Here is a 13,379-nt window from a genome sequence, read left to right on the forward strand (position 1 = left end):
AGAGGGAGAGGGAGAGGGAGAGGGAGAGGGAAGGGAAGGGAAGGGAAGGGAAGGGAAGGGAAGGGAAGGGAAGGGAAGGGAAGGGAAGGGAAGGGAAGGGAAAGATTAAATTATTTTAGTAAGTGAATGCAGGAGATGTAATGCACACTGAATAAGAAGCAAAACTTTTTTAGTTTTATTGTCAAAGAAAAATAATTAAAACCAACTAGAAATAGATTTATAAAATGAAAATAATTGAGAAGTGCATTGAGGTGATGCTGGGATAGTGATACCACCTGAATATGTCATCATAATGATGCCAAGAAGCATATTACAATAATTCAAGAATTATTGTAATATAATTACAATCATTATATTACAATATATATCTTTGGAATATTATATCTTTGGAAAAATATTTAGTAGGGGTTTGGTGATCTGTATATGTAAGTAAACAGAAAATAACTTATACTGAAAAAAGGTCATCTCCAAGATCAATATCTATGCATTCAGGGATTCTGGATAAGCACCTCCATTAACTATATTTGGATAAATAACAGTTTAAAATAAACACACTTTTCTGGCTTAAGTTCATGCCACTTTTCTACTAAAAGAGTTAGAAATAAACTTTTATTGGAATTTCTTGTAAGCATTTCTTAAAAAAATGGTTCACCCCATCCTTTTAAAGTAGTAAAAGAGAAATGAGAACAGTTCTGACTGAATAATCAGAATGAAACTTTAATTGGAGTTTCAAGATCCTGTTCATTGAAAAGAGCTCATCTCCAAAAGCTGGCACAGTGTTCCTATACTCACCAGTCTCTTAGTCCTACAAACCCTACAAAACTGAATAGCCACACAAAAGAAGTTTTTAAATTGGCAATCTTGAGGTTCACTCGTTACCACCAAGAAGCAGAATTTCTTTTCCTAAAGTAACAAATTTGCTGCATTTAGGGAAAATTGTAGAGAGTTTCCACATAAAATGTGCAACATGTACAGCTACATATTTCACCTCAAAGAAGCATTTATTTATTCTTAAGGTTAACAGAAACTTCAATTATTTTTGAATCTTTTGTCTTTGGTTCAGAACTGCTGCCTATTGTACAGCAAAAGGATGAAAACATGATGAAATCGGGGTCACACACTTTACAATCTCACAAAATTCTGCCTGTTGTTTTAACTGCCACGTGCAAATAATCCAGTCTGAGGCATCTGAAAGCACTCTGGACAAAAACCACATATAGGTAAATGTTATGACTCCCATTTAACATATGGAGGGAAAGAAATATTAAGACATTTGCAGAAAGCAAGGGACTACAGAATTGGATACAGTCCACCAGACTTCAGCAATTCAAATAAGAGAACAGAAGGAAAATAAACACATTTTATCCAGAGAGAAAACTTCAAACTGAAGTAAAAAACTGCGGGGGTTTTTTTTGTGTTTGATTGGGTTATGTTTTGTTTGTTTGTTTGGGGAGGTTGTGTGTGAAAAGAGCTCTGTTTTCCTTATTTCCTCTGATAATTCTCCCATTTGCTTTCAAATAAAAGACTATGCAGCACACGTTCTACCGCTTCTACCATATACTATAAAATCACAATTGTCATTACCTGGAATATTTTCTTGACATGGCAGGGAGGACGCATCTTGAGAAGTTTGCAGTGGTCACTCTAATAGTTGCGCATGATTACATTTCACCCCAAATAAACAGAAAAATATTTCTCTGTTGTTTTTATTAATTACCTTTTCCATGGAGATAAGATCCTCACAGGGTGTTTTTCTTTTCATACAATGGCTTATTATTTTACAGCCCCCATTACTACAGGTGTTTAAAACCCTGGAATTCCAGTGGTCAGAGTGCTTTATTTGTGGAGCTGTATGCAGAGAGGTACTTCTCAGCCATCAAACCAGCATATTTCAAGGAAAGTATCAAATTTCATTATGTGATCTCATTGTTTCTATTAACTATTTTAAATGCCTGTACAAAGGCATTTTCTCCTATAAACTGCAACTGCTATATTTTCTAACTTATCATGGTAGATTTCAAAGAACATACTGCTTGGTGCATGTCATAACATTGCTGCAATTTCAACCTAAATAAACTGTGCATATAAAAGTATAACAACAAAAAAAACTTGTATAATTTAAAATCTTATTAACTGAAATACTGCAGTCTAACCATCCAAAAAATTAAAGGCAAGCAAAAATAATGGAAATAACATAAATATTTTTTTCTTTCTTTCTAGGCAAGTGACCAATTTAAGCTTTTACTTTCAGTGTTAAAAAATCTGAGAAGCATTCAAGTAAGTGCAAATAATTTAATGGTACTTATTTATATAAAGTCCTGAGAATCATTATCAGGACATAAAGGAATCAATCTGTTACTAGTTTACCTTGCAATTAAATCAACTGAGTTTGAGTTCATTTACTTTATCAGAAAGTAATCTATATTTATAAGTGAACCTTCCCATAGAGACTATAAAACTTTTGTACCTCAAGAAACAAAGCAAAAGCCAGGAGTGATTCATCTGCTCTGTTGTAGCTGACAGGTGCCATTTCAGGCTCATTACAGTATTTGACTGACAGATATGACACAAGATGCTCATCTGGATTGGCAGCAGGAACCCAGACAAGATCTTCTACTGTGCCTGTAATGTACCAAACACTTAGGCTGAGCTACCTGAATTACTCTATCACTTTGACAAACTCTAAATTTGCTGCTTTATGCCATACTCCACACTTTCATCTGAAGTACCCTGTCTCCCAGACAGTATGCTTGGATTCTCAATTCTCACGGATTCTTTTTCTTTTCCACCTTTGACAAAGAAGCTGAAAATGCACAGAGGATTTTGTGGAAGTCTTTGTGAGGTGACACATCCAGTTCCTATTGGTTTTTAATCACAAAATTGTGCTCGATCTAAGTTTCCTTCCCTTCATCCCCTAAGCACTTGCCACACAGAATCCAGCCTACTGCTCACTTTGCCCAGAAACAGCCCAGTTACTTATTTTCCCACATTTTTCACAGAACTCTTAAGATCCAATGAACCATCTCTTCACAGCTCTTTAAGGTTTGAGAGTCACTTTTCCAACCTCCTCCTGCCACACGCAGAGTCTGCACACTGCCGTTCCCGCTATCCTGTACCGCCCAGGTAACCTGCAGCACCTCTCCCCTCTCACCGCTTTCTCATCTCATAGAACATCAGCTCAGAGCATCTCCTGCCTGCAAAGTATGAATACTCACAGCTGGCTTCCCTAAACCATCCCAAGGTACTCACAGGGTCTGGGTGTCCTCCGGAAGGCTGGGAATAAAGTAGATGTCCCTGCAAGTGATTTTGTAATCCTCCCAGTCAGAGCACTCGCAGAAGGCTGAAGGACACCTCTCTGTACCCTGGCTGCACAGCACCAGCAGCAGCAGCAGCAAGTGGAAGGCTATCGTGAGGCACAGCATCTTCCGCCGTCCGCTCCCGCTCTGCCCCCCGCTTCTCCGAGGAGTCGAGGAGATCCCAGAGCTGCACGGGCAGACCACGCTGCCCCGCCGGGAGAAGCTGCCGGGGAAAGGCGGCACCTGTGCTGGACAACGCCGCCTCCTCACTAAGCGGGGTCAGGAAAGGTCTCAGCAAGCCCTGAGCGCCCTCGCCATCGGGCAGGGTCCCTCTCCTCGCCCCCGGCCCCGCTCTCATCCCGCCGGCCATCCTGGACCTGGCCCCCGCTTCTCCGCACCCCTCCCGCGGGGTCCCCCGGGGCCCGCTCCCCGGCAGCGCCCGTTCCCCGGCTCTCACCGCGGCAGCGCCGCGCCGGTCCCGGGACTCCGCCGCTCTCCGCGCTCCGTCCGCAGCCGGCGGATCCGGCGCAGCCCCGGGGCTCCGGGGCCGCCTGCCGCGGTCGGCCGGGACTGCGCGGGGCGAGTGGGCTCTCTGCCCTGCCCTACCCAGCCCAACCGTGCCCAGCCCTGCCCTGCCCGGCCGGGGCGAGCGCCGTGCCGGCAGCGGGACCGGCCCGTCGAGCCGTTTTCAAAGGCAGCGGCGAAACGTCGGACCCCGACCATTCCTCCCGGCATCTTTGCAAAAAGGAACCGGAGGAAGGGGGCTGAGTAAGAGCCATACTAACTCACCTGTGAAAGCAGTGAAGTTAAAGCAGACCTTTGCAATAAGCAAATATTCACTGATTGCAAGTTAGATATGGACTAAATGTAAAGCTGTTAAAAAAGCGCTGAAAGTTCAAAAGAGTGATTTTGAAAATGACAGGATAGAGCAAAAGAGAAGAGAGTAGCATTTCTCTCATTATCAGACAATATAAAAGCCATTCACCAAAGAAAAAAAAAAGGGGGGGGGGGAATCTAACCTTGACAGAAATAAAGTGGAATTACTGTTACCTTAAGTAGGTACATAACAAGAAAAATATCAACATAAATGTTTGTAATCTTCAGAGGAGGAAACTTGAAAATGTAACCTATGCACAGTATAAATTAGATTTCAATATTCTTGGATAATTAGTCCCCCTCCAGCTACATTAGAATTATTCAAATGTTTTGAGTACAATACATCAGATACTATTTTAATGTAACTCTTTAAAAGTACTTGAAGTCAGTTCAACAGTATGTGTTTCCTAAATGTAATGAATCCCCTCAATACATCCTTTTAAGGTAAGCAAATGATACTATGGCCATAAAGAAATATAATATAAATCCTGATCTTATAGGCTTTTGTTAAGCAGTTAGATCTTGTGTAAGTGAGGAATCTCATCAGTTACAGTTAACCCATTTAGGATGGTGTATCCTTAGGGGTGTCCCAGAGAGTGGTCAAGCTGAAGTGCCCACAAGAGTGTCCTAGAGAATTTCACACTGCATTGCATGAATTCCCTTAGAAACACTGGCTGTCCTCTGCCCTGTTCAGTCATGTCCTTCTGACACACTGCTCACATCTGTAACTCACCTGCAGCCATAAGAGCCACCATTCAGCACCACATTTTGGTGTCTGTACCAACCTGACTAAATAACAACAAAGCCACAGGCAGATCACTGAATTTCAAGGCAGATGAACAAGAGAGATACACAGTCCACAGAGGCACAGATGAGACAAAAGTTGTGACTTATTCTTGCCAAGTCAGACATGGGGCTCTGTAGCTGTTCACCACTTTGGTCAGTGCTAAGGGAGACAACTCTAGCATGGTGTAAGCCAGACTGGCTTGCTCGAGGCTGCTACCAAGGTGTTCAAGGTTGCCATCTTTCAGCAGTGGGATCATGTTCTTTCCCAGCCAAGAGCTAGTGACACATTTCATGAAGAAGAAAGCCACAAAGCAGTACAGATTCTGAGAGTGGAAACACACCTACTTCTGTGCTGCTACCCCATCTGGGGTGAATGCCTGGCATTCATGAGGCATAGCATGTCTTCCTGTTTTCAGAACCATAGACAAGATAAAAATTCTCATCCACCTATTATACCAGTCATGGGACACATTGGTATTATTTCATAATCATTTGAGGTCTTATTGATCTCTGAGGGCAAATCACCAGAATGGGGTAGTGGGCCAAGCTCAGGGCTCTGTACTGTGTGCTCCATTCAATCCCACTGATCTTTCCCAGATCTGGAAACACCACCTCAGTGCCAAACTGTACTATAGGGAGATTTTTGCCAGGATCTATGGGACTTGCCTTCTTTTTCCATCTCATGATGTGGTTTCCACGGCCATAATTTTTAAAAATTAAATGCTTCAAGACTTGGCTTGCACATTCTAAGCCAGGAACATCAACAGAATCTGGGGAGAAAAATGACTGTTGCTAACCACACGGTGTTTCTGTGGGCACTGGCTTTACTCAGAAAAGTTACATTCTAAGTAAAATGATGTTTGCATTTTAGTTTCTAGCATGTTTAAGGAATTTTCTGGTTACAAGTTTGCCATCACTGTTCAGTTGTTTCCCTCTGTCAGGCCTCTGCCCTGGCCAACCTAACCACCCCAGCACCATGTACCCTCTCTGACAGCTCTGGGGCTCTGGGTCAGCTCAGGCCTGAGCTATTCAAACATTGAACTCATTCCCAGCCTGATTCCTACAGCCCTGTCTAGATGACTGGTTTTCCTGCATTTACTGGGGACCTATGTGGAAGGTAGCATTGTCTCATCTTCTCTCCAGTCCTGTCTCCTTGGCAGACCTTGGACCTACATTGTAGTCTTCTCTCCAGGTGTGTCTTGCTCCTCATATCTGGACGCTGGATCTATTTTCATTCCTTGCCTTGCTGTGGCTGCCAATATCACGAACCCAGTCCTGCTGAGTCCATGCTGCAGGACTGTGTCCTGTTGGCAAGGCCACTCTCTGTGCTGTGGCCACGCTTGGCTCACAGCCTGCAGTCCTCTCCTAGAGCAGCCTGTCAGAGCTGAGAGCACTGATGGACCTGACTGCTCCCGTTTGGACTCCACTAGGACCTTCCTCCAGCCTGCACAAAGCCCAGGACCGTGTCAGCCTCCAGGGCTATCAGTCCCTGCCCCAGCACCACCGCACTGGGGCAGGTCTCCAACTGTCCTGCCTGGCCACGGGCCCTGCTATGCTAGCCCTGACACGCAGGCCACCATCCTGGCCCAGCCTTAGCTTGTCCCAATTCCCCAAGGAGGTGACAGTACCTGGGGTTGTAGCTGCACCAAAACCCACCAGCTGTGCAGCCCTAGCAGGGCCGGTGGGATGGAATGGGCTGCCAGGCCCTGTCTGCCACTCGAGGAGGATCATCTCTGGCTCCTGGTGCCTGGCCCGGAGGGAGCTGCTAGCCTTACATTGCATGCTCTGGCTTCTTCTAGTCAGTTCCCAGTCCTTCTGTTCAACTTTATCAAGAACAGGCTCAGTGATGGGGGAATTAAGAGTATATTTGTAAGTCGACAGATAACCCCAGGCTAGGGAGGTCTCTGAACTCCAGATCAGAATGTAAATTCCGAATAGAAAAACACAGGTAGCTACATGCAATATGTCACACCCTGCATGGCAGAAATATGGGAATATGTGGAAATTTTTCCATTTCATTTTGCATTTATAGAGTTGTCTGGAATACTTTATCATCAAGAAGGATTGACAAACAGGATTATTGACAGGATAGTAAGGAAAATGGGAGGTTTAGAAACATGACCTGTATTGAAGGAATGATGGAACACAGTTGCTTATCTTAATCAAGACTGCAAGTGTTTTAAGCTGTAAAACAGAACAATAATCAATAGTTCTGATCACATCAGTTTTGAAAAGTGACTAGCAGCTTAGAGTGACTGGCAACTTTTCAACCCTGTAGAATATTAATAAATGTTCCTCATTTATATACTAAAACCAGTTAATGTATTAAAATTATCACCAATAAGTGTACATCCACAATTATAAATATAATCCTAAGAACAGATGCAAAATCCTGTATGCCCCAAGGCTAGAGAATTAAGTAATTTTTATCAATTAAATTGTCTTGTGCTCTGATTCAAATAAACAAATAAGAAAGAAAGTCACTTTTAAATCACTGTATATTGCATAATTTTTTTCCTGGTTCTTTTTCACAGACGCCTGCATGTTTCTATTAATTTAAAGAAAGCAAGACCTGACAAGCATCTTTTTCCACTGTTACAGGCACTCCCTCTAGTGACAGCCAGAGTTTCTCATTTAGTACGTATCCTCTCAAGCACTGCAAGGCTCCGAATTCCATAATTTTTGTGTTGCTTTCTGAAAAATACAACATTATTATGATCTGACAGATTTGATGTGGTTTCTCACTTATCCTTTCACTGCTTATATGGTTTATACACAAATCAGGTTTATACACAACAGGTTCTAACAAAGAAACACTTAGGTCTAATTGATGTTCCACATAGATCACCAGGTATCAACAACCACATCTAGGAATATTTGTGTAAGGAAATGTTTAAACTGGGAAAACAAATCAGTGAAGAGTAGACTAAAAGACTTGGTGGGAGTTTTTTCCTGACTAATCCACATGTTTTCCCATACTTGGAAAATATGCTAATTCCTACCTGTTTCTATTTCAGTATCTCAAATAATTTCTGGCATGTCAGAAAAAAATACATTAGACACACTGCTTTGACACAGCATCATTCATCACGTGTTTGAACAGCTACACAAAATAATTTTATTCTAGGTTCTTGAAGATTCATGTCCATATTAAAAAAAAAGTCTTCTATTTCAAGGTAGTTTTATGGGGTTTTATGGTTACGGGATATTGAGGAACTCTTGTGCTTTTCCTTACTGTAAGAAAAATCCATGAAAAACTGTGAAAATTGAGATACCCAGTAGGCTGCAGGATAAAGAGGAGGTACTGCCTTATAAACCTGCCTTATAAAGGCTGAGGCTGTTGATTCTTAAGAGCGCTCAGAGAGAAGAGCTAGATGAAACTATCTCTTGGCCTTAAGCAATTAGTTTAGGTAAGAATGGTGAGAGCTGTTTTCAGGCAGGAAAATTTGTCTACAGAAAGAGTTATTGAATCACTGAGTCACAGAATAATTGAGATTGGAAGGGACCCTGGAAGCCATTTGCCCAAGCCCCTGATCAAGCAGGGTCACCTAGAGCTGGTTGCCCAGAACTGTGTTCAGTTCAAACAGCTTTTGGTTATTCCAAGGATGCAGATCCACAGCTTCTTCATGCACCCTGTGCCAGTGTTTGGTCACCCTCAAAAGTGAAAAGAGTTTCCTGATGATGATAGAAAGTCCTGTTCCATTTATGCCCATTGCCTCTTGCCTTGTCACTGGACATACTCCCTTCAAGTATTTATATAGAAGGATGAGATCCTCCAAGCCTTCTCTTCTCCAGGCTAGACAGCCCAGCTTTCTCAGTTTTTCCTCAATGGAGATATTAATTATCTTGGAGTCCCTCATCATGTCAGTAGCTACCTCAGCAGCCATGGGTGCATCCCAGGGCCTATGGACTTATGTCTCTCTTTGTATATTTTTTTTCCTTCAGGCTTACATTCCCTGTGCCTCTTCATCTAAAGTCAGCTTTCTAGCCATCTTTGACTTCATTCTGCACTGCCTGCATCTCTTGCGTGGGCATCCAGGCTTAGAAATAACCTCTAGCATAAATGAATTTGCCCTAATAATTCAGCCTTCAGACAGATCTTGCACTTTTCTTTGACTTGGATCATGGCACATACTTCCTTTAATAAGGAGACCAGCATGTTTAATAGAAGAGTTTGATTGTTGATTACAGCAATCATAAATAAAAAATGGCTTTTAAGCTCACTGACTTAGGTGACAATTCATCTACCACATAGTGCTTCTCCTCTTTTATGCATTTATGATAGCTGTTCATAAAAGAACTCATTTTCTGAGTATCATGGAAGAATGAATCTGTAGGACAGTTATTTATTTTGTGTTGTCTTTTTTTTTTTTTTTTGATAGCCTTGTGAAAGAAATAGCAAAACTATCTCCTGAAAGCTCTATGAATAATGACTTGTCACGGAGGACAAGTAGTATAGCATGAAAAGGTATCATTGGTGACAAATGCAAAAATTTTAAAAATTAAATTTAAGCTTATAAAAAATTTTTTTTTAAAAAAAGTTATAGTCCTCATGGATTTTCTACCCTTAAGGTCTGTGTCCTCAGACTCAATACACATTTATTTATGTATATGCAGTAATGTAATGGCTCAGAATAATATTTCCTTTTTTTTTTAAAGGTTTTAGCCAAGATCGGTATTTGTATTAGTCAAGAGGCACAACAGCATTAATTAAGCAGCACTAACCTGAAGTAGAAAGACCATGCTGGCCTCTCTAAATGCAAGCACCATGACGTTACTGTCTCAACATAAGACCTCAGATAACAGAATGCTGTGATATATGTTTTCAAATTCATCTAATAAAATAAAAGGGTTCTGTTCTTCTAAAGTTAAACACCTTCTTTATAATTATGTCTAGTATAGTGGTTTGTTGTGCACAGTTAAATCATTTCTCATCATCCTCATTCCAAACTGAAGATGTACTGTAGCAATCTTATGCACATATTTAACATCCTTATGACAAAAGTAAACAAATAAACAAACAAACAAAAAAATCACAACACTGTTTATCTTCAAAAGGAGAATTCCAAAAATATGACTCTGACAACTGTAGTGGGTACATCAGTATAAACTGCTAGGAAGAATAAAATTAATGTGTGCATGCTCTTTGAAGGAAGAATCAGAACAGCTTTTTTGAAGGACAGATGTTCCTTATATGTTCTGAAAGTCTTCTGAAGCTGTCAACAGAACTCTAGATACAGTCTATTCAGATTTTCAATCTGCCTTTAGCTCAGTCTTCAGCAACTTCAGCCCTTAAATTATGCAAAACCATAGAGTAGGAATAAAGCACTTTTTCACACACTCAGAAATAAGCTTCCAGAAATCATTGCTAGGAGGTTGGGAAGGCACACAGGATTATACAAACTTAGGGTCTACAGGCCTGTAAACAGACACCAAAAGAAACAGCCTTCTTACAAATGAGCTCTGACATGACAAATGTAGATGCCAGAAGAAACTACAGACGGTTAGATCATAGTATGTAGCCTCTCTCTCAATATAACCTCCTGCTGTCACTGATGAACACAGTATACTGGGCCAAATGGACCACCAGGGCAGTGGACACAGTGCCAAATACACACACACAAATCTTAGGCCTCTCTCTGCTCTAAAGAAAGGTGTAGTAAAAAACCTCTATTACATCCATCTGCTCTGTAAATCAAAATGCACAGGTACAAGGAACAGACTTTACTGAGCTGACAGTTCATTGCACTGGTAAATTAGCAACCCTCATGAACAACCCTATCACACTTACCTGTTCTTTCTTTCATTCCTTTATTTGGAAGAGAACAGAAGACACCAGAAGTTGGCACCAAATATATTGTACAAAACCCACAGGGCATTTCAAGCAGTTTGTTACTTTATACTGATGTTCACCGAATCAACAGAGTGTGAAAACATCAGTGAAATGCTGCATTCTTCTCTGTTGAGAGTGGCGGGACCTGGATGGTTTGAATCTTTCTCAGCAAAGATACACAAAGTCCAGCATGTCCTGGTTCCAGTCAGGACAGGGTTTATCCTAGTTGTAGGCAGAAGGGGGCATGGTCAGGACCCGAAGGTTATTTTATACCACCTAAGCTGTTTGTTGGGTGCAGGAGAAAGGGAATCTCTTCTGGGAAAAAGGAGCTCCTTCCAGCTGAGGAAATGAGGTGGAGGGAGCCATCTGGTATTGTCTATTATTGCAGGGTTATTTTCCATGGATCATTTCCTTTTTTATATTATATGTAATTAGTATTTTTGCTGTTTTCAGTAAATTGTTCTTGTGAACCTGTGATCTTTATCTTTTATGTCCCCAGTTCTCCTCTACAGCCCGCTGCGGGGGGGTGGGGGGGGGGGCAGAGGGAAGTGGAGAGGGGTGGTGGAAAGTAAGGGAGCAGGTTTGGGTTTTTTCAGTGGAAATACTAAATTGAGGAACACCATTCCTAAACTATGACAGAAATCTTGGCATGTATGCCGGCTTACATGTTTTCTGTAACAATTTTTAGTATCTCAATTTTTATACCAAGCAAGCCTTAACTTGATAGGGATGAAAAAACTATGTCTTAATCATTGGCATAAGCTTTATTTCATATGCATATGTGAAAGAGTATTTGTGCAATGCTGCAGCTGACAATGTAGCAGTGTGCAGACAGCCTTTTGAAGCCTCTGCTTCTTTTGCTACAACCTAACAAGTGCTCTCGCTGACTAGCTACTTTGTCTGTTGTCTCACGCAAGGTTAGCCCGGTCTTTAGAACCTGTGGCTGCGCCTGGTGTGTCTGTCTCAGGCACTGGCATCAGCTTCCACTGGAACATTGTGTTAGCATCAAGTCAGATGTGCTCACACTCAGCACAGATGTAAATATACTTCTCGTGTATGTACCAGTCACATCCAGGACATGTTACTTACCTCCTCATCCTATCTGGGATTGCCTGAGAGACAATACTAGGGCAGGAAATTTGCTCATAGATGAATTCTGTTGAGTCTGTGGAGTAGTAAGACCACTGCCAAGTGCAAAACTGACAGAAAAACCCTCATAGAACTCAGGAAAATTTAGGGCCTGTCTCCCAGAGACCTCCATAATCAGAAAACTGACCCGAAGGCCTGACTCTCACCCTGCATTTAGACGTGACTATGCTGCAGTTTGCAAAGGAAGGGGCAGGACAATGCCCATGTATTGAAGCTAGGGAAGACTTATTTCTTTACTACTTACTCACTAATGCTTTGGCTCGTAGTGAAATAAATTATATCCTTACATTCCTGTACTGTGTCTCACCTACCTTCAGCTCAGATGAGGTTAATGCCTCTTAAGCATGACCACAAAGGGGCCAGCAGCCACTGCCTGGACTGCTGGTGAAAGCTGCCAGTGTGGGAGACCTGGCTTACACATGAAGTGTGTGGTAATCATATGGCATTCAAGCATGGCTGCTGTATTGTGAGCTCGTGAAACAGTCCTCCAGGACAGGAATGAAGGAAGACGCTATAGATTGCCAGCCACAGTTTATTACTGTGCTCAAAGGCCAATGGTCACTGCCTGGAGTGGATTCCAGAGGCAATAGACATAATAGGTATTAAAAACCCCAGCTCACTACATTTACCTTTGGCTGGAGTGCTCACCTACAGGTGATCAAATATTCCAGTGACTTGCCTATGGCAAGCTCTGTCCAAGTTTCAGAGGCCCAGGAGACATTTCCTATAATTGGTCACAACACTCTTTATCCCTTTTCTCTCTTCCAAGGCCAGTCAGAGTAGCAGTGTGTAATATTTGGTCGTTTTTACTGCACACAAGGGTAATGGATACAACATTTGGGAGCAGGGAAATGCGTGGCTAAAGGAAACAAGAAAAAGTCAAGAAACAGGAAGGGAGATGCCTCCTTTTAAGAAACAGCTGCTCTCAGTCGCGTACCCGCCTTTCCTCTGCCGTCTGCTCGGAAGCGGAACACACTCGCCGGCTTTACCAGCGCAACAGCTTTTGTTTCTGCTCTTCGCAGTCATTTAGCTGACATGTTTGTAAACACCAAAGTGTATTTTGTAAAAATTTAGCGTTTCACAAATCAACGTTCACAAACACCAGGTCACTTGCGGAACCTCCCACGCTGCCACCAGCGCTCTCCGCAGGCCGGGCAAGGCGGAACCTGCCCGTCCCTCGCCGCGCCGCCGCCGCAAAGCCTCTCGGGAGTTGAAGTCCCGCACTCGGCCTTTTCCATGGCGGCCCCGCGGCTTCTGGACTCCGAGTCCCATGGAGCGCTGCGGGGGGCCCGGCGCCCGGCCCGCGGCCCCGGCAGCTGGCGGCAGGGCGGCTAGTTCAAGTTGCCATAGCGGCGAGGTGAGGCGGGCGGAAGGTGCTCGGGGACGGGGCGGCCTCGCCTCGGAGCGCTGTGCGGTGAGGGCTGGGGGTGCGGGAAGGG

General features: G+C 42.8%; 2 protein-coding genes across 8 annotated transcripts in view; one reads left to right on the forward strand and one right to left on the reverse strand.

The window, feature by feature from the left end:
* The window catches only part of TSHR (thyroid stimulating hormone receptor), a 45,308-nt gene extending 41,886 nt beyond the window's left edge, over positions 1–3,422 (reverse strand). Inside the window, exon 1 of the mRNA XM_053980287.1 lies at positions 3,250–3,422. Within this exon, the coding sequence (XP_053836262.1) occupies positions 3,250–3,422 (173 nt within the window). The remainder of the gene's footprint in view (positions 1–3,249) is intronic.
* Positions 3,423–12,893: 9,471 nt separating this feature from the next.
* The window catches only part of CEP128 (centrosomal protein 128), a 215,761-nt gene continuing 215,275 nt past the window's right edge, over positions 12,894–13,379 (forward strand). For all 7 annotated transcript variants that reach the window (XR_008437461.1, XM_053979575.1, XM_053979574.1 and 4 more), the window contains exon 1: positions 12,894–13,354. Coding sequence is in view for 6 of the 7 variants with exons in the window: in XM_053979575.1 (XP_053835550.1) it covers positions 13,211–13,354 (144 nt within the window). In the remaining variant the exon portion in view is untranslated. The remainder of the gene's footprint in view (positions 13,355–13,379) is intronic.

Source organism: Vidua macroura, chromosome 6 (genome assembly GCF_024509145.1).
Source record: "Vidua macroura isolate BioBank_ID:100142 chromosome 6, ASM2450914v1, whole genome shotgun sequence".
Lineage (NCBI taxonomy): Eukaryota > Metazoa > Chordata > Aves > Passeriformes > Viduidae > Vidua > Vidua macroura.